Raw genomic sequence first — 22,360 nt, 5'->3', positions numbered from 1 at the left:
TCTCTCAAAAATAAATAACAAACACTAAAAAAAATTTTACAAAACACATATTTTTCAACCAAAAATCCGAAGGCAAAGAAACAAGAAATGTGTGGCCAGTATTTAGGGGAAAGGGGGTGACAGAAAGTCTCTCTGAGTGGACCCAGACACTGGATGAGTGGAGAAAAAAATGAGTGGAAATCAGGCTTAAAGAATTAAAGGAACATTTGATGAAAATGTCTTAAGTAATTTTAATAAACCGAATTTTTTAAAGAATCAAGTGGAGATTCTGGAATTAAAAAACACAATAACTAAAACTTAAAAATTCACTGGAAGGTTTAGTAGAAGACACATTTAAGTACCTAATATCTTTAAGTCTGATCAACTGTCAAAGACAGATCCATAGAAATTATCCAATCTGAAGAGACCAAAAAAAAGGAGAAAAATGAACAGCATCTCAGAGACCCGTGAGACCACAATGTCAAGCACATGCATACACACCGTTCACGCATGCACACATGCACACGTGTACCCTACGCGCACACACCATGTATACACACGCGTATCTCATTCACACGTGCAGCGTGCATACATGCAGACACACACACACGTACACATGTATATACACACCAGACGTACATATACATACAGATACATTCCCAGAAGAAGAGGAAGGAGAGAAAGGGGCAGAAAGAATATTTCAATACACGACGGCAGAAACATTCCAAACCTGATGAAATGCATTTACCATAGATCCAGTAAGCTCAGTGAGCCCCAGATAGGATACAAACAAAGACACAGCTAAACTGTTGAAATCTAAAGACAGAGCAAGTCTTGAAAACGGCAAAAGAGAGGTACCTGGGGGGCTCAGTCGGTCAAGTGTCCGACTCCAGTTCCGGTCATGATCTTGCAGTGTGTGGGTTCGAGCCCCGCATCGGGCTCTGTGCTGACAGCTCAGAGCCTGGAGCCTGCTTCGTATTCTGTGTCTCCCTCTCTGCCCCTCCCCTGCTCACGCTCTGTCTCTGTCTCTCAAAAATAAACAAATGTTAAAAAAATTTTTTTAAATATATATAGAAAGCAGGGCGAGAAAAGCACCCCCAGAAGAGCACCCGCCATCAGACCCACAGCTGACCTCCTCCTGGAGACGTTAGGGACCCGCGGGCGGAGTCCCAGAGGGAACAGCAGCCCTTTGGTGTGACCGCGCAGGAGAGGAGAGCGCTGGAGGCTAGCGCCACCCTTAGTCCACAGGCAGCCGAAGACGTTACAAGGAAAACTAGGGACTACGATTCCTCATGAACATTGACAAAAATTCTTGATAAAATATTAAAACACATAAAAAGGAATTTATTTTAGGAATGCAAAATTGATCTGATATTCACAAATCAACTGATATGTTACACTATACTGATAGAACAAAGAACACATGGTCAAGATGCAGAAAAATAATCCGCCAGAATCCAAATCCATAAGTGATAAAAACTTCCAACTAGAAAGATGTCGGATAGTGGACGTCGCATTTCAGTGACAGATGGTGGATGGCTTTCTCCTGAAGAACAGGGATAAGGCAAACATGTCCACCCTCACCGTTTTTTAGCGCTGTCCTGCCGATTCCTTTTTTTTTTTTTAATGTGTATTTATTTTTGAGAGAGACAGAGACAGAATGCGAGTGGGTTAGGGGCAGAGAGAGAGGGAGACAGAAGCAGAAGCAGGTTCCAGGCTCCGAGCTGTCGGCACAGAGCCCGGCGCGGGGCTAGAACTCACGAGCTGTGAGATCATGAGTCGTTGGACGCTCAACGGACTGAGCCACCCAGGCGCCCCTGTCCTGTCAATTTCAAGCAGCACAACCCGGCAAGAAGAAGGAAATTATGCTTGAATTGGAAAGGAGAAATAAAGCTGTCTTTATTGCAGATGATGTGACCCTGTATTTAGAAAGTTCTAAGGAATACAAAAAAAAAAAAACTAGTAGAAATAAGTAAATGAGTTTAATAAGACCTCAGGATATAAAATCAATATACAAAAATCAATTGTTTCTACATACTAGCAATGAACAATTTTAATGAAATTAGGGGAAAAGCTCATTTATGATAGCATTGAAAATAATAAAACACTTAGATTAATTTAACAAAAGCAGCACAAGACTAGTGCTGAGAAAACTGCAGTTCTAAATGGACGGAGAGGTGTCCCAGGTTCACGGACTGGGAGACTCGGTTTTGTTAAGATAGCCATTTTCCCAAAATTGATCTACAGACTTGGTGCAATTCTTGTCAAATTCCTAGCAGGATTCTTTGCAAAAATCTGCAAGTTGATCCTAAAATTTATGTGAGAAGGCAGAAACTCAGAAGAGCCAAAACAACTTTCTAAAAGAATGGGCAAAACTGGAAGGCACACACTACCTCCATTTCAAAACTTGCTCTCATGGCACAGTGATAAAGGACATGCCAGAGGCATGCGGGTTTGTACACAGAGCAGTGAGGTGGAATTAAGGGTCTGGAAGGAAGCCCATACACGTGTGGACAACCAATTTTTGACAAAGATGTCAGAAACATTCAATATGGAAAGGTTAGTGTTTTCAACAAAAGACACCAAGACAAGCAAATACCCACATGCAAAAAGACCCTAAAAGAACTTAGACCTGTAACCTACATTGCACACACAAGTTACCTCAGAATGCATCACTTAAAAAAAATTTTTTTGAGAGAGAGAGACAGAGCAGGGGAGGGGGCACAGAGAGAGAGGAAAACAGAGGATCCGAAGCAGGCTCTGCGCTGACAGCAGAGAGCCCGATGTGGGGCTCGAACACATGAACTGCGAGATCATGACCTGAGCCCAAGTCGGACGTTACCTACTGAGCCAGCCAGACACCCCTTTTTTTTAATGTTTTATTTATTTTTGAGAGAGAGAGAGAGCATGAGGAGGTGGTGGGCAGAGAGAGAAGCGGACAGAGGATCCGAAGGGGGCTCTGAGCTGTCAGCACAAAGCCCAATGCGGGGTTCGAATTTATGAACCATGAGATCATGACCTGAGCTGAGGTGGGTGCTCAATCGACTGAGCCACCCAGCCGCCCCCAAAATGCATCATTCCTTTTTTTTAATTTTTAAAAAATGTTTATATTCGAGACAGACAGAGTGTGAACAGGGGAGGGCGCGAGAGAGAGGGAGACACAGAATCGGAAGCAGCTCCAGGCTCCGAGCTGTCAGCACAGCTTGAACTCACGAACTGCGAGATCATGACCTGAACCGAAGTCGGAGCCTAACCGACTGAGCCACCCAGACACCCCAAAACATCATTCTTAAATGTAAAAGCTACAATTATAAAACCTCTAGAAGAAAAAAATGAAAAAATTATCATTGGCTTGGGTTAGGTAAACAGTTCCTAAGTATTGCACCAAAAGCGTGGTACCTAAAAAAAAAAAAAAAGGATACATTGGACTTCATCAAAATTACAAACTTTTGCACTTCCAAAGATACCATCAAGAAAGAGAAAAGACAAGTCAGAGACAGAGAGACACTGTTTGTAAATCATATATTTGATAAGGGACTTGTATCCAGAATACATCAAGAGTTCTTAGAAGTCAATAATAAGACAAACAACCCAACTGAAAAGCATTAGGAACACTTGAACAGGTATTTCACATAAGCTATGTAAGGTTCACAACATAGTGAGATATCACTCCATGTCCTAGATCAGCGCTAGGGACAGAATTGTTCCTCCCGAAATTTCTTATGTTGAAATTCCAACCCTCAGCACCTTGGAGTGTGGCTGTATTTGGATATGGGATCTTTGAAGAGATAATTGAGTTAAAATGAGGTCATATGGGGGGTTCAGTGTGCCTGACTCAGTCAGTGGAGCACGTGGCTTTTGATATTGGGGTCGTGAGTTCGAGCCCCCGAGTTGGGTATAGAAATTAAATAAACTAAAAAAACAAACAAACAAAAAACCCCAAAACAAACAAACAGACAAAACCAAGGTCATATGGGTGGGCCTAATCCATTCTGACTGGTGTCCTGAGAAAAGGGAGTGAGGACACAGACACACATAGAGGGCCCACCATCCAAAGACACAAGCCAAGGACAGAAGCCTCAGAGGAGACCAACCGTACCCACACGTCGATATCAGGAACTAAATCCGACGTGTAGCCACCCAGTCCATAGCGCTTTGTCACAGCGGCCCTAACTGACCCATGCAGATGGCTGTTATAAAAAGACAGGCAGTATCAAGTGTTGATGATGAGGGGGAGACTGGAGCCCTCATACTTTGCTTGTGGGAGTGTAAAATGGTGCAGGCCCTCTGGAAAAGTTTAGCATTTTCTTAAGTTAAATGTAAACTACCACCTGACCTAGCAATCCCACTCTTAGGTGCCTACCCAGGAGAAGTGAAGGCCTCCGTCCACACGAAGACACGTAAGACAACGTTCAGGGCAACGTTGTCAACAACGGGCAGAACTGGAAACAGTCCGGATGCCCATCAGTGGATAAAATGGGGCCCATCCATACCACGAGGTACTATTCAACAGCAAAAGGGGATGAATCACTGATACCTGCTGTTTTCCTTGCCCTCTTACACCAGCTGGGAGCCAGGATGCGCAGCCTGACCCCAGCCAGGGGGTCCCGTCCCCCACAGCGCCCGGCCTGACCCCAGCCAGAGGAGCCACAGCACCCAGTCGCTGCGCAGACGCCTACTGAGCACTTTCTCTGGGCTGCGGCACAGCAGTGACCAAGGGTGACAGGAGGGCCCTAGGAAAGCCGACAGCCCAGGGCTTTTAGGCAGGGAGACACGAGGAGGCTCTGCTCCGGGGACGTGGAGGCCAAACCAGCCGCGCCTGAACACAGCCGGCCGAGGGCAGCAAGACGGCGAGTGTGAGCACTGACCAGGGTGGTGGGGCAGGGCCTGGACACCCTCAGGTGAGGAGCAGCCAGGGCTCGGCCCGCCAGGGCGCCTACCCCCCTGCAGCGAGGTGGTGTGAGCGTGTGAGGTGTGCGTGTAAGGCTATGGGGGAGCCCAGGCCCAGCTTCGATTGGGGGGGCACCGTGGGAGGGGAGCGGCTGCAGCAGACGCAAGTACTCCCTCCACCAGCGTCGCCCAGGCAACAGCAGCCTCGCTCTCGGCTCGGCCCCTCCCCCGCCCCGCCCCGGCTGCGAAGCGTCTGGAACCGCGTCCTTCCTCCGCACCCTCGTCCTGCGACCGCGTCCTGCAGCAGCTGCCCGTCGGAGCCGCCTGTGAGCCATTTCCCCATTTCTCCTGGTGGAGCGGGGGGAGGGGGGGCGAGTGTGCACGGGGCAGTGTGCACGGGTGTGTGAGGTACGTGTGCAGGCGCGTATGCAAGGTGCGTGTGCAGGGGTGGGAGAGTGGGGGGGGGGCACTGCGGCTGAGCCGATGGCGGCCAGGCCGAACCGGGGTCTTCCTTTGGGGTCTCTGCTGACGGAGCGGGGGTGCTGACCCCAGGCCTCCCGGAGGATCGGGGGCCTCCGCGGGGTGAGCCGCTGCCTGGACCTTCCAGAAGAACCCTAGGTGTCCAGCCTTGCAGAGACCCGACGTGCTGCCCGGATCCCCCACCCTCAGCAGAGCAGGGCAGCTGGGTGGGGGTCGTGCTGGTGACCGCAGCCCCTCTTCCCTGCAGATCTGAGAGAGCCATTGGGAGCTGGGCGTCCCCTGGGTAGGGAGGGGGCGCCAGTTGCGTCTGAGGGTGGGGGAGAGCAGGGGGGTGGGAGAAGCAGCGAGGTGGAAGGCGTCAGACGAACCAGACCCCGGGGAAGCGCTGCTGGCATCGAGAGCGGGGTGGCTGTGGCGGGGACAGGCGCGCGGAGGGGTATCTTTCCAGAACCACCTGCCGCAGACCCAGGACGCGGGGCCACAGGTGGCTGGGATGCTGGACCAAAGCACCGCTGGGTGCGGACGTAGCTTCCCCCAACTCGGGCCTCGCGGGGCGGGGCTGGGGCCTGCAGTCCACAGACCCTTAGACCAAAAGCCAAGCCCACGACCCGCCCGCAGGGCATCTGGTGGGGCTGCGGCTAGGGCAGGGGCGGGGGGCGGAGGCCCGTGCGGAGCGCGCGGCGCCCTGCGCCCCGCAGTCACATGCACGGCCGCCACGCGCAGCACGCTCGTGCCCAGCCCGCACAGGCGCGCGCCCGGGCGCCCCGGCGCGCACCTCTCCTCGTGACGCAGCACACCGCGGGGGGCGGGGGAAGTGGGGGCGCCAAAGCGAGTCTGTGACGCACGGACCTGCCGCCCGGCTTCGGTCGGGTTTTCAGCCGAGGGCCCCTTCCCCGCCTGGCCGTCCGCGTGTCCGTCCACCCGCACGGCTCATCCGGTACCCCTTCCCCGAACGTCGGAGAGGAGCGTGCACGGCCCCCATCCAGGAGGGCACAGCGGTGGGGGGGGGGGGAGTGGGGAGCGGATGAGCTGCTGGAGAAGACGCAGTTACGGCGCAGGGTGGAGTGAGGGGGGCAGTGGGAGCAGCAGGGGCGACCCCCCAATTCCACGGAGTTCTGTGTCTGTCGTGTGAATGAGCCCAGCCAGCCTTCCCAGAGGGTCCCCAGGTCTCAGCGACGGAAATAAATGTTCGGGGGGAGGGAGTCCCACATGCAGCCCAGCCCCCTCCCCAGCATTACGCCTGGTGGGAGGGGCACGGAACCAGAAGCGGAGGGTCTAGAAGGTCCCAAATGGCTCCTTTCCTCCGTGAAGACTTGTCGTCGCCAGCCTCCGTTGCCATGGAAACCCGCGATGACGTAACCTGGACGTCACACCGCGTCGGAGGAGTTGGAGCTTAGGTTTGGCTCCAAGAGGACCCCAGAGGCGGAACCCCTTATAGGGAGAGGCTTCCTGTGGGGAGACTGTGCAGACCCCGCACACACCCGGCCTTCCAGCGGGGGTGACCAACCACAGATTGACGGGAGTGCGGGAGGCGACACACTGTGCCCCTCCGCACTCTCCTCTGTAAATCGAAGGCTGATGGGGGGGGGGGGGGGGGCGGGGCTCCGCTGCTAGAAGGCCCAGGCACACCCTTCCCGCCCCCAAGAAGCTTCTCTCAAGCCCTGAGCTCTTGTTGCCCCCACCTCCCACCGCCCCCCTCCCCCCGCCCCCGGCTCTCCTGTCAGTCCCTCCCTCCGTGGCCCCTTCCCAGCGCTTTGGAGCCACATTTCCTTCCTTGCACTGGAAAGCCCGACATCTCTGTTTCTATTCTGATGGTCCCTTCTCCATCTCTGCCTCACCGAGCGCGGACGTGGTCTGCGTGGTCCTCCTGCAGACTAACCAATTGGTGCAAATGTGCCCCAGGCGGATCCCCTGCCAAGCCAGACTGTCCTCAGGAAAAGCCCTCCAGCAGGGGGTGGGAGTGGGGGGCGCTTTGCCGTCCTGTAAGGGCGCCCGGGCCAGGCTCGTAAATCCAAGGAGGAGCCCCAGCTCAGGGCCCTAGTAGGACCTCCCTCCCCGGGGCGCCCGGGAAATCCACGATGGGGGCGCTCCTGTCTTGCCCAGCCGGCTGCTTCTCTCGCCAGCCCCACAGAGCTGCTTCCTGGCCACGCCTCCCCCGGTCCTACACAGCCCCGGCCCCCTGCCCAGCACCTCGCAGGTTCTCCATCCTGGGCATCTCTCCGCCTCTCTGCCTCTGGGTAGGGGCTCCTCCTCTATATTCCCACCCTGACTGCTCACATCCAGAACCCACAGCAGGGCCTGGCCTCTGGGGTGTGAGACTGGCACCTGTGGGCCTGATGGGCACCTGCGCTGGTGGGGCTGTTCCAGGGAGACGCATTTGGGGGTGGCGAAGTCACCCTAGGACAGAAGTTTGGGGTTGCAGAGGCACGCAGTGTGTGTAGGGTGGGTGCTGGCATTGGCGAGGGAGGGCCCCATGCAGTGGCAAGGGTAGGAAGCACAGCCCCTGGGGCTCCGCCCTTCGTCCTCACAAGGAAGAGGGTGGGGAGACAGCCAGGGCACAGTTGCCAAGGGACTCACCCTGTCTGCTCAGCGGAACCCCAGGGTCCACATCCTGGGGGAGGGCATGGGGTGGCCGTGCCTCTGCCATCACAAGAGGTCATAAAACAAACGTGCAGCCTAATAATGTAACAGAAGGGCACCCCAGCCAGCCACCATCCAAGCAAAGACTAGAAATCCCGACGCAGCTCCCCTCCCCGACGGGCACCGCCTCTCAGACTCTCCAGACACAGGAGCAACGATTGGTCCGGGGCCCCCAGAGTGCGTGTCTCTAAATGCCGCCGATTGGTTCCTAAATGTTGCAGTTGGAGTTCTCTTACTATCGAACCTTCCTTTGCGCGCGGCTTCTTTTGGCCACCGTTGTTTTGTGGGACTCAGGGTTGCTCTTGCGTGAAGCTGTGACCGGTCACTTCCGTTGCTCCAAGGACTCCGTGGTAGGAACACCCCCATTTATTTACTTGTGTCACTCTGGGTGATGTGTGGTGCTGTGTGCACATTCACGCCCACCCGTCCTTCTGCTGGGTGTCCACGCTGGAGTGGGGGCTGCTCGGCGTCGGACGTGAGTGGGTTACGTGAGCGGACGCCACCCGTGTGGCATCTCTCCTGGGTCCTGACGGGCTTCAGTGTGTCCCCTTAAGCTGGTTCTAATTTATCTCCCTCGGGGACTAGTGAGGGTGAGCACCTTTTTAGTATTCGTGGCCATTGAAATCTTTTTCTGTCCATTTTTCTATTGGGTTTATCTTTTTCTTTACCAACTTGAGATGTCCGTTTTATATTTTGGTATCTGCCCTGCGTTGGCTTCCTCAGGCCGCTGTGGCAAATTACCACGAGCAGGTGGCTTAAGACAACAGACATGTATTTTTCCATCGGCTCTGGAGATGAGAAGTCGGAAATGAAGGTTGGGGCAGGGCCGTGATCCCTTTGAGGCTCTAGGGAAGATCCTTCCTGCCTCTCCTGGCTTCTGGCAGCCCCACATGTTCCTGGGCCTGTGAATGCATCCCTCCAACCTTCTCATCTGGACCTGAGCATCTCCCCGTGTGCGTCCACATTTCTCCCTTCTGTAAGGACACCAGTCATTGGCTTAGGGCCCCTGCAGTCCGGTATGAGGTCATCTTAACTCGGTTACATCTGCAGAGACCCTGTTTGCTAGTGAGGTTACATTCACGGGTGCCAGGGGTTAGGGTTTGAATGTACCTTGTTGACGAGCCCACAAGTCCTTTGCCAGTTGCATATTGCAAACATCTCCCAGTCGTGCTTTCTGTTTCCATTCTTTAAAGCTGTGTTTTAATAAGCAGAAGTTCTTAAGTTGAATGTAGCCCTTTGATGGCTAGTACTTACTTGTCATACTGAAGAACTCTTTCCCTCCCCCAGACCAGGAAAACATTCTCCTGTAGTGTCTTCCAGATGCTTTCCCAGCTTAGCTACATCCACATGGAGTAGATTTGTGTGTGTGAGGTGGGGTTTCGGTGCCTTGCTCTCCATGTGGACACATGTTTATCGAAAGGCGGCATCTCTGTCATAAATCTGTGGTCCGTGTGCACAGGCGTGTGTATACCACGCATCTGTACCACAAGGCTGCGCAACTGGCTGCACCTGGCGGACGAATCCTACCCCTCGGTCATTTTCAAGGGGTCACGTGTTCTTGTCCCCTTGGTTTTTATATAAACTTACGATGCCGGGCATGTTCACACACAAAAGAATTCTTTTGGGCTGTGGATTGGGTGTATTGGTTCTACAGATACGTTTGGAGGGAAATGATATTTTTAAACATAGAACCTTCCCAAATCCATGACCATTTCCTACCCCACTTACTGAAAGAATTTAGGTCTCCTTCAGTGTCAGTAATGTTTTGATTGAGGTTTTCCATGATTTTCGCATTAAGTCTGGTCCTGAGTGTTTAATATTTCCAATACCGCTTAAGTAGAATCTTTGAAAAGCTTATTTCCTAATCTGTTGTCACTAATGACCCCTGAATACCTTGGATGACCCTGCTGGCCTCACTCTTCAGCCTTTGTCACTTATCTGTAGAGTCTCGTGGGTGTTCTGCACATACAAGGTGCTTCATCTGTGAGCAATGAGAGTTTGGCCTGATCTCGTCCAGGCCTGTTTTCTCTCATTCGTTTTCCCTGCCCGACAGCTGGCTAAAACCTCCTGCGCTGTGATTTATAGAACTGATAATAACAGGCCTTGATATCTCCTTCCTCACCTTAAAGGCAAAGCTTTCACTGTTTACACTGTATAAGGACAGCCTAGAGGTTTTTGTGGATAACCTTTATCATCAGATTAAGGAAGTTTCCTTCTGCCCTTAAAGTGCTAATAGATAATTAAAATAATAAATGTTGAATTTTATCAAATACTTCTCCAGGTATTATTGAAGTTGATCAGGTGATTTTTCTTCTGTATTCCTTATGGTGAAAAGACTGATCACTTTTTTAAACAAATATTTATTTTGAGAGAGAGGGGCAGAGAGAGAATCTCAACAGGCTCTGAGCTGTCAGTGCAGAGCCCGGCGTGGGGCTCGAACTCACGAACTGTGAGATCATGACCTAAGCCAACGTGGGACGCTTAACCGACTGAGCCCCCCGAGCAGCCCTTCCTTTCTTTGTTCTTATTTATCGGTCAGCCTAGAGGTAAAATCGTCTTGAGCTCCTGAGATGGGGGTGGAGGGGGTGGGGGGGCTGTGCGCTCCTCCAGGCACCTCCGCTGTCCTCAGCTGGTCTTCTGTCTCTCGTCAGGGTATTCCAGCCCTACTACTGTGCTCTGTGCAGTTAGCATTTGGATCTTCTCACTGATGTCCTTTCTGTACCTCTTCCTTACTTCCTGCATCTCCAGGAGGTTTGTCAGATAGAACACAGGACCCCCAGCTAAACTCGAATTTCAGACAAATAACTTTTTGATACGTCCTGTTTTGCATATTACATGGGACATAGACTTCAGAAAACTTCCATTGCTTATCTGAAATTCAGATTTAACCAAGTGTCCTATATTTTTATTTGCACAGTCTGGCCACCTTACTCTCCAGCCTTCTATCTGGGATCATTTTCTGTTGAGCACATAGCTGCCCTTGGAATGTGCTGGAATGTGCTAGCAGGTTGGCTAGCTGCCGGCTCTGCCGGTGTTGTGTGTCTGGGCACTCCCTGGTCAGAGGCAGCACCCCTTGCATGGCTCTGGGACCCAAAGGGAGACCAGAGGGCAGGAAGGGACTAGAAGCCTATGGACGAACACACCCACTTTGTCCTGGGAGATTGGCTTGTCCCGGCCCAGGTGTGAGGAACGCCGGGGTCAGCTGGGGCCCTCTGGCTCCTGCAGCAGCCGGCATGGACGTCTGCTGGGTGCTGAGTGGCCAGTAACCTTGTGTCTACTCTGCGCAGGACGAGGACCACCCATCACCATGGTGAAGCTGGGCTGCAGCTTCTCCGGGAAGCCGGGTAAGGACCCCGGGGACCAGGATGGGGCTACCACGGACAGCGTCCCTCTGATCAGCCCCCTGGACGTCAGCCAGCTCCAGCCACCATTCCCGGACCAGGTGAGGGCCTAGACCAGCATGAGGGGGTGAGGGGCTCTTCTCAGCCTGCCCTGTGCATAGAGGGCAGTGGGGTGAGTTTTATGCAGATGTGGCCTCCCCCAACGTGCAGGAGAGCCAGCAGAGGTAGAGCCGGGCTGGACCAAAGCCCTAGTCGGCTATGGGTGATCCATGTGACCCGATCAGCTCTCTGGTCACCCAGAGTCACCCTTTCCTCATCCGTGAACGGGGGTCACTGTGAGGACTCCTGCAACATCTTGCAGACAGTGCCTAGTCCATGGTGCTGCCCACAGGCGCTCAGCAAGCAAACAATTCCCATCCTTCCCTGAGGGCCTGAAACAGGGTCCTGGGGCAGGTGACCGATGGGGACCCGCTGTCAGGAGGGATGTGTGAGAAGCAGGGCTCGGCTCCAGCGTAGCCGAGCTGACTAGCATCAGGACTTGTCCCAGCAGGAGGGAGGGGGCAGGCAGCTGAAAGCTTTTGTCTGGGGGCCGTGGGGGTGGGAGCACCTCCCAGTGATCTGGGGCGGGGGGCAGCAGCCCAGTCCGCCACAGGTCTGGATCTGGTTCTCAGTAGACACGTGGGGAGGCTCAGTGCTCACCCCTTAGGAGCATTCACAAAGCACAGGACTATTTGCCTGTGCCCCAGGTGGTAGGGGCCTCAAGACTCTGGGAGCCGAGGAGAAGTCAGGGTGGACTTCCCGGAGGCAGGAGCCAAGCTGTGGAGCACCTAAAAGGGAAGCTCCTGGCCTGGCAGGGAGAGCTGACTGTAGCCCCCAGACTAAGGGGCTCCCTGTGTGGTGTGGACAGGCCCCAGGGCCGCCCGGCCCAGCAGGCTTTTGGCCTCCACCTTCCGTTGGCCTCAGCTTGTAGCCAGTGGAGCCACTAGGCAGTCCTGGCAGATGGCCAGCACCCACACCACTGCCGGGGAGCTGACCCCTGGGCCTGACCCCGCCAGTCCTCCCGGCTCAGGGTCCTCCTGGGCCATCTCTTTCCGCAGGTGGTTATCAAGACACAGACAGAATACCAGCTGTCCCCCCCGGACCAGCCAAAGAAGTTCCCCGACCTGGAGGCCCAGAAGCTGGCCTGTAACCACCCTGAGGAAGGACGCAGGGTAACCCAACCCTCCCGGGCCCATGGTGCCCAGCGGTCAGTTCCATGGGGAGTCAGGGCAGGGGAGATGGCGAGGAGGAGGCTGCAGGCCATGGGTGGCCACATCTGGGCCAGGTGGGCCGGGACCTCTTGCTCACTCGCCTGCTCTCAGGAAGAGAGAGGGACAGGACACCACCCCGTTCAGAGGCCTTCATCCTGCTATGAAGTGGATGAGAACAGCATCTGCCTTCAGAGGGGCTCCTGCCATGAGCCACCCTGGGCCCCACCTGCTCCTGCTGTGTGTCCATTTTCCCTTAGTGACCCCTGGGTTTTTCTAGGTACTATGGAAAGTCACTTATGCTATATATCTAGCTAATATTTTCACCCTTCCTGTTTTTTTAGCTCTTAAGTTCACTAAATGGTTTTGGGTTTGTTTGTTTATTTTAATCATTTTTTGCACACCATTTCTAAAACCCTTTATTTTTCATTAGTGACACCTGTCATCTCCTTTCCTCCGTTGTTTCTGAGACAAAAGCCAAACAGAAGCGAGAGGGGCTGTGTGAGGACCGCCCTGGTCTTTCCAACAGTTTCACACCCCCCTCCTCGGGTCTCTCTCCTTCCCGCAGCTGCCCACAGCGCGGATGATCGCCTTTGCCATGGCGCTCCTGGGCTGTGTCCTGATCATGTACAAGGCCATCTGGTATGACCAGTTCACCTGCCCCGACGGCTTCCTGCTCCGGGTAAGGCCTGGCCAGCTGGGTGTACGGGGTCTGGGGTGGGGCAGGCAGCCGCGACCTTACTCTGCTCTGCTCGGGCGGGGGCGGAGGGGGGTGTCCCTGTGGAAGCACGGAGGTGGGCTGCCTCCCCTCCGCTTCTCGGGCCACGCCTAGGGAAGACCCCTGCGGCCCCGCCCTGATCCGCCCCCTCCCGCAGCACAAGATCTGCACCCCGCTGACCCTGGAGATGTACTACACCGAGATGGACCCCGAGCGCCACCGCAGCATCCTGGCGGCCATCGGGGCCTACCCGCTGAGCCGCAAGCACGGCACGGAGACGCCCTCGGCCTGGGGGGAGGGCTACCGCGCCGTCAAGGAGGGACCCAAGGCGCCCACCCAGGCGGGGGCGGCGGCGGCGGCGGCGGCGGCCACCGAGCCCCCCGGCAAGCCCTCCGCGCCGGGAGAGAAAGAGGCGGCGCGGAAGGCGGCAGGCAGCGCCCCGCCCCCGGCCCCCCAGTGATGGCCCCTCCGCACCTGCAGCCCGGGTAGGTGTGCTCAGGCGGCATGGGGGTCGTGGGCAGGGCGGGGGTCCGGTGAGCTGGAAGCCGGGGGACGGGGTTCAGCCTGGCACCTCTTCCCACGCAGGTGGGCGGCGAGGGGGGACGCGGGCCCACCTCGCAGCGCCGGCTCTCGCCCCTGCTTCCCTCTGTCTTGGCAGCGCCCCCTGCCGGCACCTGTGACCGCCCTCGCCCGACGCTCTCCCATCTCGTGGTCGTGCCCCTGCTTCCAGGACCCCTCGCTGACGCCCCCTGCCCCCGAGCTTGCAGCTCTGTTGCTTTTCTCTAAGTAAAGATTCATATCCACCTGGGCCTCTGTTTCTCCTGAGCCTCCTTGGTCCCGCTGGCCTTTTCCCTGCCTTCCCAACCCCCGCCTGGGTGAGCGCCCGCTTCGTGTCTCCTCTGCTGCCTGGAGGAAGCCCCGAAGGATCCGGAAGAGCAGCAGCCACCGTGGGGGTGGGGGTGGGGGCAGTGAGGCAGCCCAGGGAAGCGGGAAGCCGCGGCCACGCAGGGAGAGGGGGAGGGCCAGCGCCCGGCATGCACAGGCCCACCGCTGCCGGGCTGCAAAGGAGTAAGTTCGCCTCTATCCAGGGCTGGGCTCCAGCCCTGACTGCTGCTTAGCCCTACATCCAGTGAGGCCCTTCCGCCTCCTACTGCCGGGCCTGGTCCTCACACACCTAACCGGTCTACCGGAGCCTCTGAATCCCCTTGTTCTGGGCAATCGCCTCACACAGGCACAAGTCACTGAAGAAATGAGCAAATGCATGGTTCCAAGGGGCCCAGGCCTCTGGAGAGGGGATGTGAGCCCATCCCTGTCTGAAAGAGGTCCCCACTCCTGGAGCACCCCTATCTCCCATTGCCTTGGAGCTAGAGGGGTGGTGGGAGGTCTGAGGATGTTGGAGCTGGCAAGAGTCTCTTCACCCAGCCCACCCCCCCCCCCACCACTACAGCACTTCGAGGCCTCAGGTCTGTTCCCACCAGGTGAGAGGTAAGCTCGGGCCCTAGTACCAAGGGCTGGGGTTAGAGATAACAACCTTGCAGGCTCATGCAGCCAGAACTAGGAAGGAAACAGGCATTTTCTGCACTGAGCAGTGTCAGGTGACATGGGGGGGGGGGGCCCTTTTTGGCCCTAGTGCAGTCCTGTGAGGGGACACGAGGGCTGGGCACTCAGACTGAGTGTGGGACCCTGACCTCCAGCCTCCAGCCCAGGGAGGCAAGGTGAGGGGTCTGAGTGGCTTTGGACAGCAGGCAGTGACCAGGAAGTGGATGAGACAGGTGTTTGAAGGAAACCACGGACATGCTGGAGGCCGGGGGGAGGGGGGGGGGCTTCTTCACATCAGCCCCTTCCCTGGGTGGGCGGGGCTCAATCTCAGGACTCTGGGATCATGACTTGTCCCAAAATCAAGAGTCAGACCCTTAGCTGACTGAGCCACCCAGGTGCCCCTCCATTGACAATTCTTGTCTGAATCAATAATACTATATTTTCCAAGTGGCAATTATCTAAATTCAGCACTTTTCCTACATTTAGTGGTTGACATTCTATTGGCTTACTGTAAAGAAAAGATTTCCCTTGCCCCCCTTTCCTCATTTATTTACATCAGTGTGACCCATACTCTCCCGTTTTATTCAACAGGCGACAATCTGTTACCACCACTATCAATTCTTATGTCCACATGTTTCATTCCGGGCTGGTGGAAGGCATCCTATTGACGTGCCCTCATCAGTCTCGGGCGCTTCCTAGCTTTCTGGAGCAAAGATGCTCCAGGCCCCTCTTGTGCTCGCCACCAAGATCTGGGTGTGGTTGTGGGTGTGGCTTCAGGCACATTCAGTGGAGAGAGCCGGGGTGTGATACATACATACACACATTCATCCGCACGCAGTCCGTATTTCCCTCCTCCCTGTGAGTGCACGTATACACCTGTGCACGTGTGTGCAAGTGTCTACACCTGTACAGACACAACCCACATTTGATCAATACAATATATCCATACATCTATGGACTATCTATGAGTGCACCTATGACATACACGAGTCTCCAGGCGTTCATACCGATACTTCTAATCCCACCCCAGAACCTCGGGGTTTATTCCAGCTCCCCCTTTCCTCGCTGATACCTCCATCCTCCAACAGGGAGAAACCTGGTTCCTGTTTTCCTCAATATACTTATTTGCTTAGTCTTAGAACGCACTGGAATCCTTTTCAGAAGTGGTAACCCATACCATGGCACAAGTAAGCGTGCAAACTAGAGTCTGGTGCTCGTTTAGAGTTCTGTCTTTAACTTGGGGATTTACAGTCAAAATGCTGTGTTCAAGTTACGCGGTTTCTTCTTCACATCAGTGTGGCTGTGTCACTCCTCTGAAACATAGCGGAATCGCTTCGTACTACTAGCACTGTTTCAGGGTCCTTCTCCCATTTGGCTGATTTTATCCTATCATTTTTAGCATGTAAAACGTGAACACGGCTCCAAACGGTGTGTCCCACCCCCGAGGGAGATCAGTCTTCGTTACCAGCTCAGCCTGTCTTTTTGCACAGATGCACCTGCATTGTATTTCTATTTGACACTTTTCACTAGAAGGATTTCTTTTCCCCACACAAACAACAACCAAATCTCCAGTCCCCCAGTACCAGCCGGTGTCCTACAGTTCAGTGCTATGACACCTGTTCCTCAGCGCCGGCACAGACCCCACAAGTGAAGGGCTCAGCCTCAAGAGCCCGCTCCCGATTCCGACGCCGGTCACAAGTATTGGGGCCTCAGGCCACATGCATTTCTCTCCAACTCAGCTACCGATTTGGGGACCCCCTCTTCAGAGTTGATAACTCAGTATAACTACTCACAGAACTCAGGAAAGCACCTGCTAGATTACTGGTTTATTATAAAGCGTACAAATCAGGGACAGCCGGACGGAAGAGGCATAAGGCCAGGGGTGGGCCTAGGAGCAGGGAACTTTCCTGCACCTGGGTGTTCAGTCTGGAAGCCCTGGGAATCTCCTTGCTCTAACTAGTGCTCGGCGCCTTCCCTGTCACGCAGGAAATGCCGAGGGTCTCAGGAGCTCTACACCGGGACCCAGGACAAAGGCCAAACACATGCTTCATCCGAGCACATTCAACTAACAAACACAGAAGGTCATGCCACACGGTGCTCATGCGCTGTCCTCGTTCCTGTCCCAGCTGCGGGCTGCTCCGCCACACGGGGCTCTTTACCGGGTTTACGGTACTTTGCTGCAATGAATAATCGACGCGTGTGCGGTTTGTATTGTGGGGAACTTATGTTCAAAGCAAATTCCTACCAGTGGTCTTGTTGGGTTAAATTTGTTTAATTTATAAAATTATAACATCTTATAATTTATACTTATAAACTTAAACCAGTGTCAGGGACACGAATTCCCGTCTTCTAGCTGGAGTAAGAATCACACTGCCGTGAGATAGATTAACAGGAGGAAATCAAACTTAACGATGTACGAACAGGAAATCCACATAGACCTGGAAATTCCAAAGACAGGCGAAAGGAGGTACACATGTCGTCCTGAACCCAGGAGGAGGGGGTGGGGGTCCGGGACGTCGAAGGAGGGAATGCACTTCACAGCGAGATAAGAGAAACAGATGTTGGTAATTAGATGTTTGCCCCACCAGACAGATGAGTCACTCCGACAGAATGAATCTCGGTTAATAACCCTTATTCTGGGAAAGACACCCCGCCCCCGTTTAGATTCCTGCATGTGGTTAAGGGAAGGACAAAAGTTTCTCTTGAGCCCACAGGGTCTCAAGTGCCTTCAGCTCAAAACCATCCACAAGCCAACGTGGCACATTCTGGAGAGGTCTGTCCTGAACCTCCCCAGCTTTCCCAAGCTTTAAAGCTCCATTTAAAAGCTTGCTTTCAAATGTAGTAACTCTTGTGTGTCTCTTCACTCATTCTTTAATTTTCTTTTAACTTATATATTTGATATATAGTCAGTCTCTAATTTTTGTTTTAATGTTTATTTTTTATTTTTGAGACAGAGAGAGACAGAGCATGAATGGGGAAGGGGCAGAGAGAGAGGGAGACACAGGATCGGAAGCAGGCTCCAGGCTCTGAGCCATCAGCCCAGAGCCCGATGCGGGGCTCAAACTCACAAACCGTGAGATCGTGACCTGAGCTGAAGTCGGACGCTCAACCGACTGAGCCACCCAGGCGCCCCAGTCAGTCTCTAATTTTTAAAGACATTTCACAAACGTGATAAAGTTAATTAGATGCCCTGGGTATTTCAAGCTCTAACCATAAATTGATACAACTGATTCCAACCTATAAACAAAACCTTTACGAACATTTGTTCACTACTCACCATCTAATACAACGGAGTCAGAGTCAATCAGATCTTAAACTGGAATTCTCTCACACATTCTAAAACGAAAACCTTAGGTTATTGAGATTAACTTTCAACCTTTCAAATTAAAACAAGTCGTTTATGCTACATGAGCAACGAGCACAACTTCACAACTTGACTCGCCCCAGGACCTCTGGGCAAACCCAGCGGGGGTTGCAGGAGCCGCTCGGCACCCTCCCCGCATCTGTGTGCACAACTGCCCAGAGCACCCCTTCTCCCCAGGAGGCTCCGTGACAGGGTGTGCAGGTCCCTGCCAGGCCCCCTGCAGCGGGCCCGGCTCCTGTCTCAGGGTCCCACACATCCTCTGGGTGTCCTTTCAACTTTGTTCTTACCCAGATTTTACAGAAACCTCTTGCAAAAACCCTTTCCCGAGCTGGCCGCCCTGGAGTGGGACCGCAGGCTGGCTCACTTCAGGTGGGCCTGGCCTTCAGGGGTGCCCAGGACATACCCCCCAGAACCCTCTGCCAGGTTCGCCACCTGCTCACCGTCCCGTCCTAGGCTCTGCCCTCGGGGAGCCAACGCGGACACTCTCTGCACTGTTCACCCGTGGGTCTTGTCCACGGCGTGTGGCGCCAGTATTGGGGAGACTCGAACCCACAGCCCGGAAGGTCCTTCGTGAAGAAACTAAAAGAGGCTTTGTTGATAGCGTCAGATAAAATGTCCAAAAGTTAAAACAATTCTTACAGAAACATAGAACGTGTCCCAAGATCACGGGCTCCCACAGGCTGGCGGGACTCGGGGAGAACGTGAGGAGATCTGAGCTCAACACAGAAAGAAACCCTGGACCCTCAGGGGCCCAACCGGGCAGAGATGCACCCGGGCGCCGTGGCCTTTAGGGCCGTCCTTTCGCTGGACAGACTGCGTGCATGACCCGAAGTCCGGGGCCGGGCAGACCTAGGTTGTCAGACGCAGTCAGCTCTGCTTCCTTCGGCTGCACATTCGGCAAGAAGGACACATTAGCAGGGCACGAATTCTGTTTCTGTTCGGTGGGCTGTGGTTTCCACCATGACAAACACCAAGCAAACACACGGGATATGCACATGACACGCACATGCATGCACGCGCACGCACGCACGCACGCATGCACACACAATGCGCACACGCACGCGCCCTCACGCAGACGCACACGCACACGCACGCACGTACACGCAATGTGCACACGCACGCACACGCGCTCACGCAGACGCATGCGCACACACGTACACGCAGACGCACACGCAATGCGCACACACATGCACACGCGCTCACGCAGATGTACGCACGTACACGCAATGCGCACACACACGCAGACGCGTGCACGCACACACATGCGCACAAGCACGCGCGCACGCAGAGACACACACACACACACACACACACACACACACAGGCGCGCGCGCTCACGCAGACACGTACGCACACACAATGCGCGCGCACACAGACGCACGCACGCTCACGCAGACGCACGCGCGTACACGCAATGCGCACACACATGCACGCGTGCTCACGCAGACGCACATGCGGGCACGCACACACACACACACAATGCGTACACGCAGGCGCACACGCACACAGACACCCCCCGGCCCCATCGGTGTGCTGTGCGTTATGCCCCACCCCCAGCACCTGTCTGTGTGACTACCCTCTCCCCACTTGCTTCTCTCACTTCCTCTCGGTTCTTTCCTCAAGGGTGTTTCAAGGTTAAATGCCTTGGCCCATCAGGCAACCCCCCCCCCTCCCACACACACACACCCCCGCCAAGGTCGGGCCTAGGGACTCGAGCGCAGGATCTCGCAGGTGGGAGGCCACTTCACCAGTGCTACCCTCCCAGGAGCCGGGACACCTCGGCGCGCCCACTCATGGTCCCAGGGCGCAGAGCACCTGCCGCAGCCAGGCACCTGCCGGTTGCTGTGGAGAAGAAAGGTGAGTGTGTGCGGGGCAGACGGTACCGGAGGGAAGCCCAGCTCACGGGACTGACTCCACGCTGCAGTCTGCCGCAGCCTGGACCCTCGCGGTGGGACCCCAACATGGGACCCGCAGTGGGACCCCCATGGTGGAGTCAGAACATGTGCTTTTCCCGACGGAGGACTGGCTGTGTACAGCAGCTGGGGTTCGGCGAGACCAGCGCCTTAGTGAGGTGCTCCCAGGACTGGATAGAACCTCGGCCCCTCCCTGGGGTCCCCAGGCCCCAGCACACCTGAGGTCACCCACTAAGAACGAGCCAGGACAGATCACCAACGCTTCGCGAGGCATCTCAGGAGATGGAGGTCCCAGGAAAGTTCCGTGTCTCCTCCCTCACCTGCCCAGGGGGTACACGTGTGTGCTCTGCGGGGCCGGCTGAGGGGCTGCCCTGGGGTGGACAGTGGAGGTGGGGCACGCAGTGGCCTCCCCTCTCTCCACGTGGAGACCGCTGCTTCTGGGCGCAAAGGTGTGCCTGGGGGTGAGAACTCCGGCAGCCTGAGGACAGGGCCCCATCAAACCCCCTGACCACCGACTGCTGGCGTGGGTCAGGACAGGGGTCAGGGCAGGCAGCGTGACTTGGGACAGCCCTGTGTCCAGGCTGCTGGGAGGTCAGCTGGGGTGCTGGCACTCTGGAGCCACAGGCCTGGATGGTGCAGTCCTGGGGATAGATGCTGGCGGGCATGGCGGGGGACGGCCAGCTCCAGACCCTGCTCCACAGCGGGCGCTGGGGGTGCCGCTCCCCCCCGGGTGTATGGTACCCCCCTGTCGGCCTGACACCGCCGGACCCCAGCAGAGGCTCAGAATACCGAGCCGGCAGGATCTGAAAGAGACTTGGGTTTCCCACAGCTCGAGGAAAAGATCGACGATCCTGCAAAATGGTTCCTGTAAGGGCTCCCAGCGGCTCAGTCGGTTGAGCCTCTGGAGATTTCGGCTCAGGCCACAATCTCGCAGTCCATGGACTCAAGCCCCGAGTCGGGCTCTGCGCTGACGGCGTGGAGCCTGCTTGGGATTCTCTCTCTCCCTCTCTCTGCCTCTCCCCTGCTCATGTTCTCTCTCCCCCTCTCTCTCTAGCCTTTCCCCACTCTCTTTCTCTGTCTCCCTCAAAATAAATAAGACTTAAAAATGGTTAATTTAAACCTTTTCTCTTTATTGTGCTCACAAATGTGGTGTTTCGTGACTTGAAGTATCATGGCCTTTTGAAGGGACAGGCGTCTCTTTTTGTCCTTCTGCTGTCTCTGGGCCGCACAGCACCGTGGGGGTAGGAATACACTGTCAGCACGTGGTTTGCCCGAGGAGTGGAGGGGCTGTGTGTACATGTGGGCACCCGTGCACACGGCTAGGCCTCAGCCCACAGGCCCCCAGCCACTGTCCCCCGGGGTTTCTGTCCCAAAAGGCCTGGCTGGTCACCTAGCTCCATGCAGCGTTCGTGCACCTGCTGGCACAGCCACGTTCTAGGCATCGAGCGGATCCGCGGCCGCAGCGGGTGCAGCTGCTGTGGCCTAGAGGAGGCCCGTCGGCGTTCGTGGGGGCCACCTGTGCCCAGAGCGGCAGAGCGGGTATGGGTGGGCCTGCTGTGTCGTCACCCTATGCTGCAACTGTGGGGCTGCTCCCGGGAGGCTCTTTCTCAGCCTGGGGCCCAGACTATGCCCCCTGCTTCGGACATGGCCGAGACTGAAGGCCTCTCAAGGTCCATCAAGGTGCTGGGACCCCTTGGAATGGATCCTGATGCCAAGCACTGCCCCCAAGAAAGTTCCAGCGCCCAAAGCCACCCAGCGAGCCCTGGGGTTCACAGGACCATCCCCTACTTGGTAGTTTCTCCTATGTCCTGGGGTCCTGCCTTGTGCCTTTGCTTACACTGTCCCCGTGACCAGAGCCCCTCCCTTTTCTGCTCCTCTCAAGGGGGACCCTCCCCGTGCAGTCCTGGCCTCGGGACACAGGTGAGCAGTCCAGCCTCTGTGTCCAGTTAACACGTGTTCGGTGTGTGCAGGCTGCTGGGTGGTGAGCTGTACTTTTTTTTTTTTTTTCAACGTTTTTTATTTATTTTTGGGACAGAGAGAGACAGAGCATGAACGGGGGAGGGGCAGAGCGAGAGGGAGACACAGAATCGGAAACAGGCTCCAGGCTCCGAGCCATCAGCCCAGAGCCCGACGCGGGGCTCGAACTCACGGACCGCGAGATCGTGACCTGGCTGAAGTCGGACGCTTAACCGACTGCGCCACCCAGGCGCCCCGGTGAGCTGTACTTCAACAGATCACAAGACCTGCTG

General features: G+C 55.4%; 1 protein-coding gene across 1 annotated transcript; it reads left to right on the top strand.

The window, feature by feature from the left end:
- The first annotated feature begins 5,063 nt into the window (after nucleotides 1-5,063).
- On the top strand, nucleotides 5,064-14,103 carry CALY (calcyon neuron specific vesicular protein). Its single transcript, XM_053910107.1, has 6 exons — nucleotides 5,064-5,195; nucleotides 11,277-11,431; nucleotides 12,428-12,541; nucleotides 13,146-13,259; nucleotides 13,453-13,780; nucleotides 13,954-14,103. Exons 2-5 carry the CDS (start codon nucleotides 11,297-11,299, stop codon nucleotides 13,753-13,755), a joined length of 666 nt encoding a protein of 221 aa, XP_053766082.1. The 5' UTR covers nucleotides 5,064-5,195; nucleotides 11,277-11,296; the 3' UTR covers nucleotides 13,756-13,780; nucleotides 13,954-14,103.
- Nucleotides 14,104-22,360: the final 8,257 nt, after the last annotated feature.

This window comes from Panthera pardus, unplaced genomic scaffold (genome assembly GCF_024362965.1).
Source record: "Panthera pardus isolate Hobbes unplaced genomic scaffold, ASM2436296v1 HiC_scaffold_22, whole genome shotgun sequence".
Lineage (NCBI taxonomy): Eukaryota > Metazoa > Chordata > Mammalia > Carnivora > Felidae > Panthera > Panthera pardus.
The sequence above is the reverse complement of the archived record's forward strand: the minus strand, read 5'-3'. Positions and strand labels throughout refer to the sequence as shown.

Bases quoted from the DNA above. Each gene is read 5' to 3' on its own strand.
- CALY (XM_053910107.1), top strand. From the start codon at position 11,297: ATGGTGAAGCTGGGCTGCAGCTTCTCCGGGAAGCCGGGTAAGGACCCC. The intron at 11,432-12,427 runs GTGAGGGCCTAG...CTCTTTCCGCAG, and splicing joins AGCCACCATTCCCGGACCAG to GTGGTTATCAAGACACAGAC. The intron at 12,542-13,145 runs GTAACCCAACCC...TCCTTCCCGCAG, and splicing joins ACCCTGAGGAAGGACGCAGG to CTGCCCACAGCGCGGATGAT.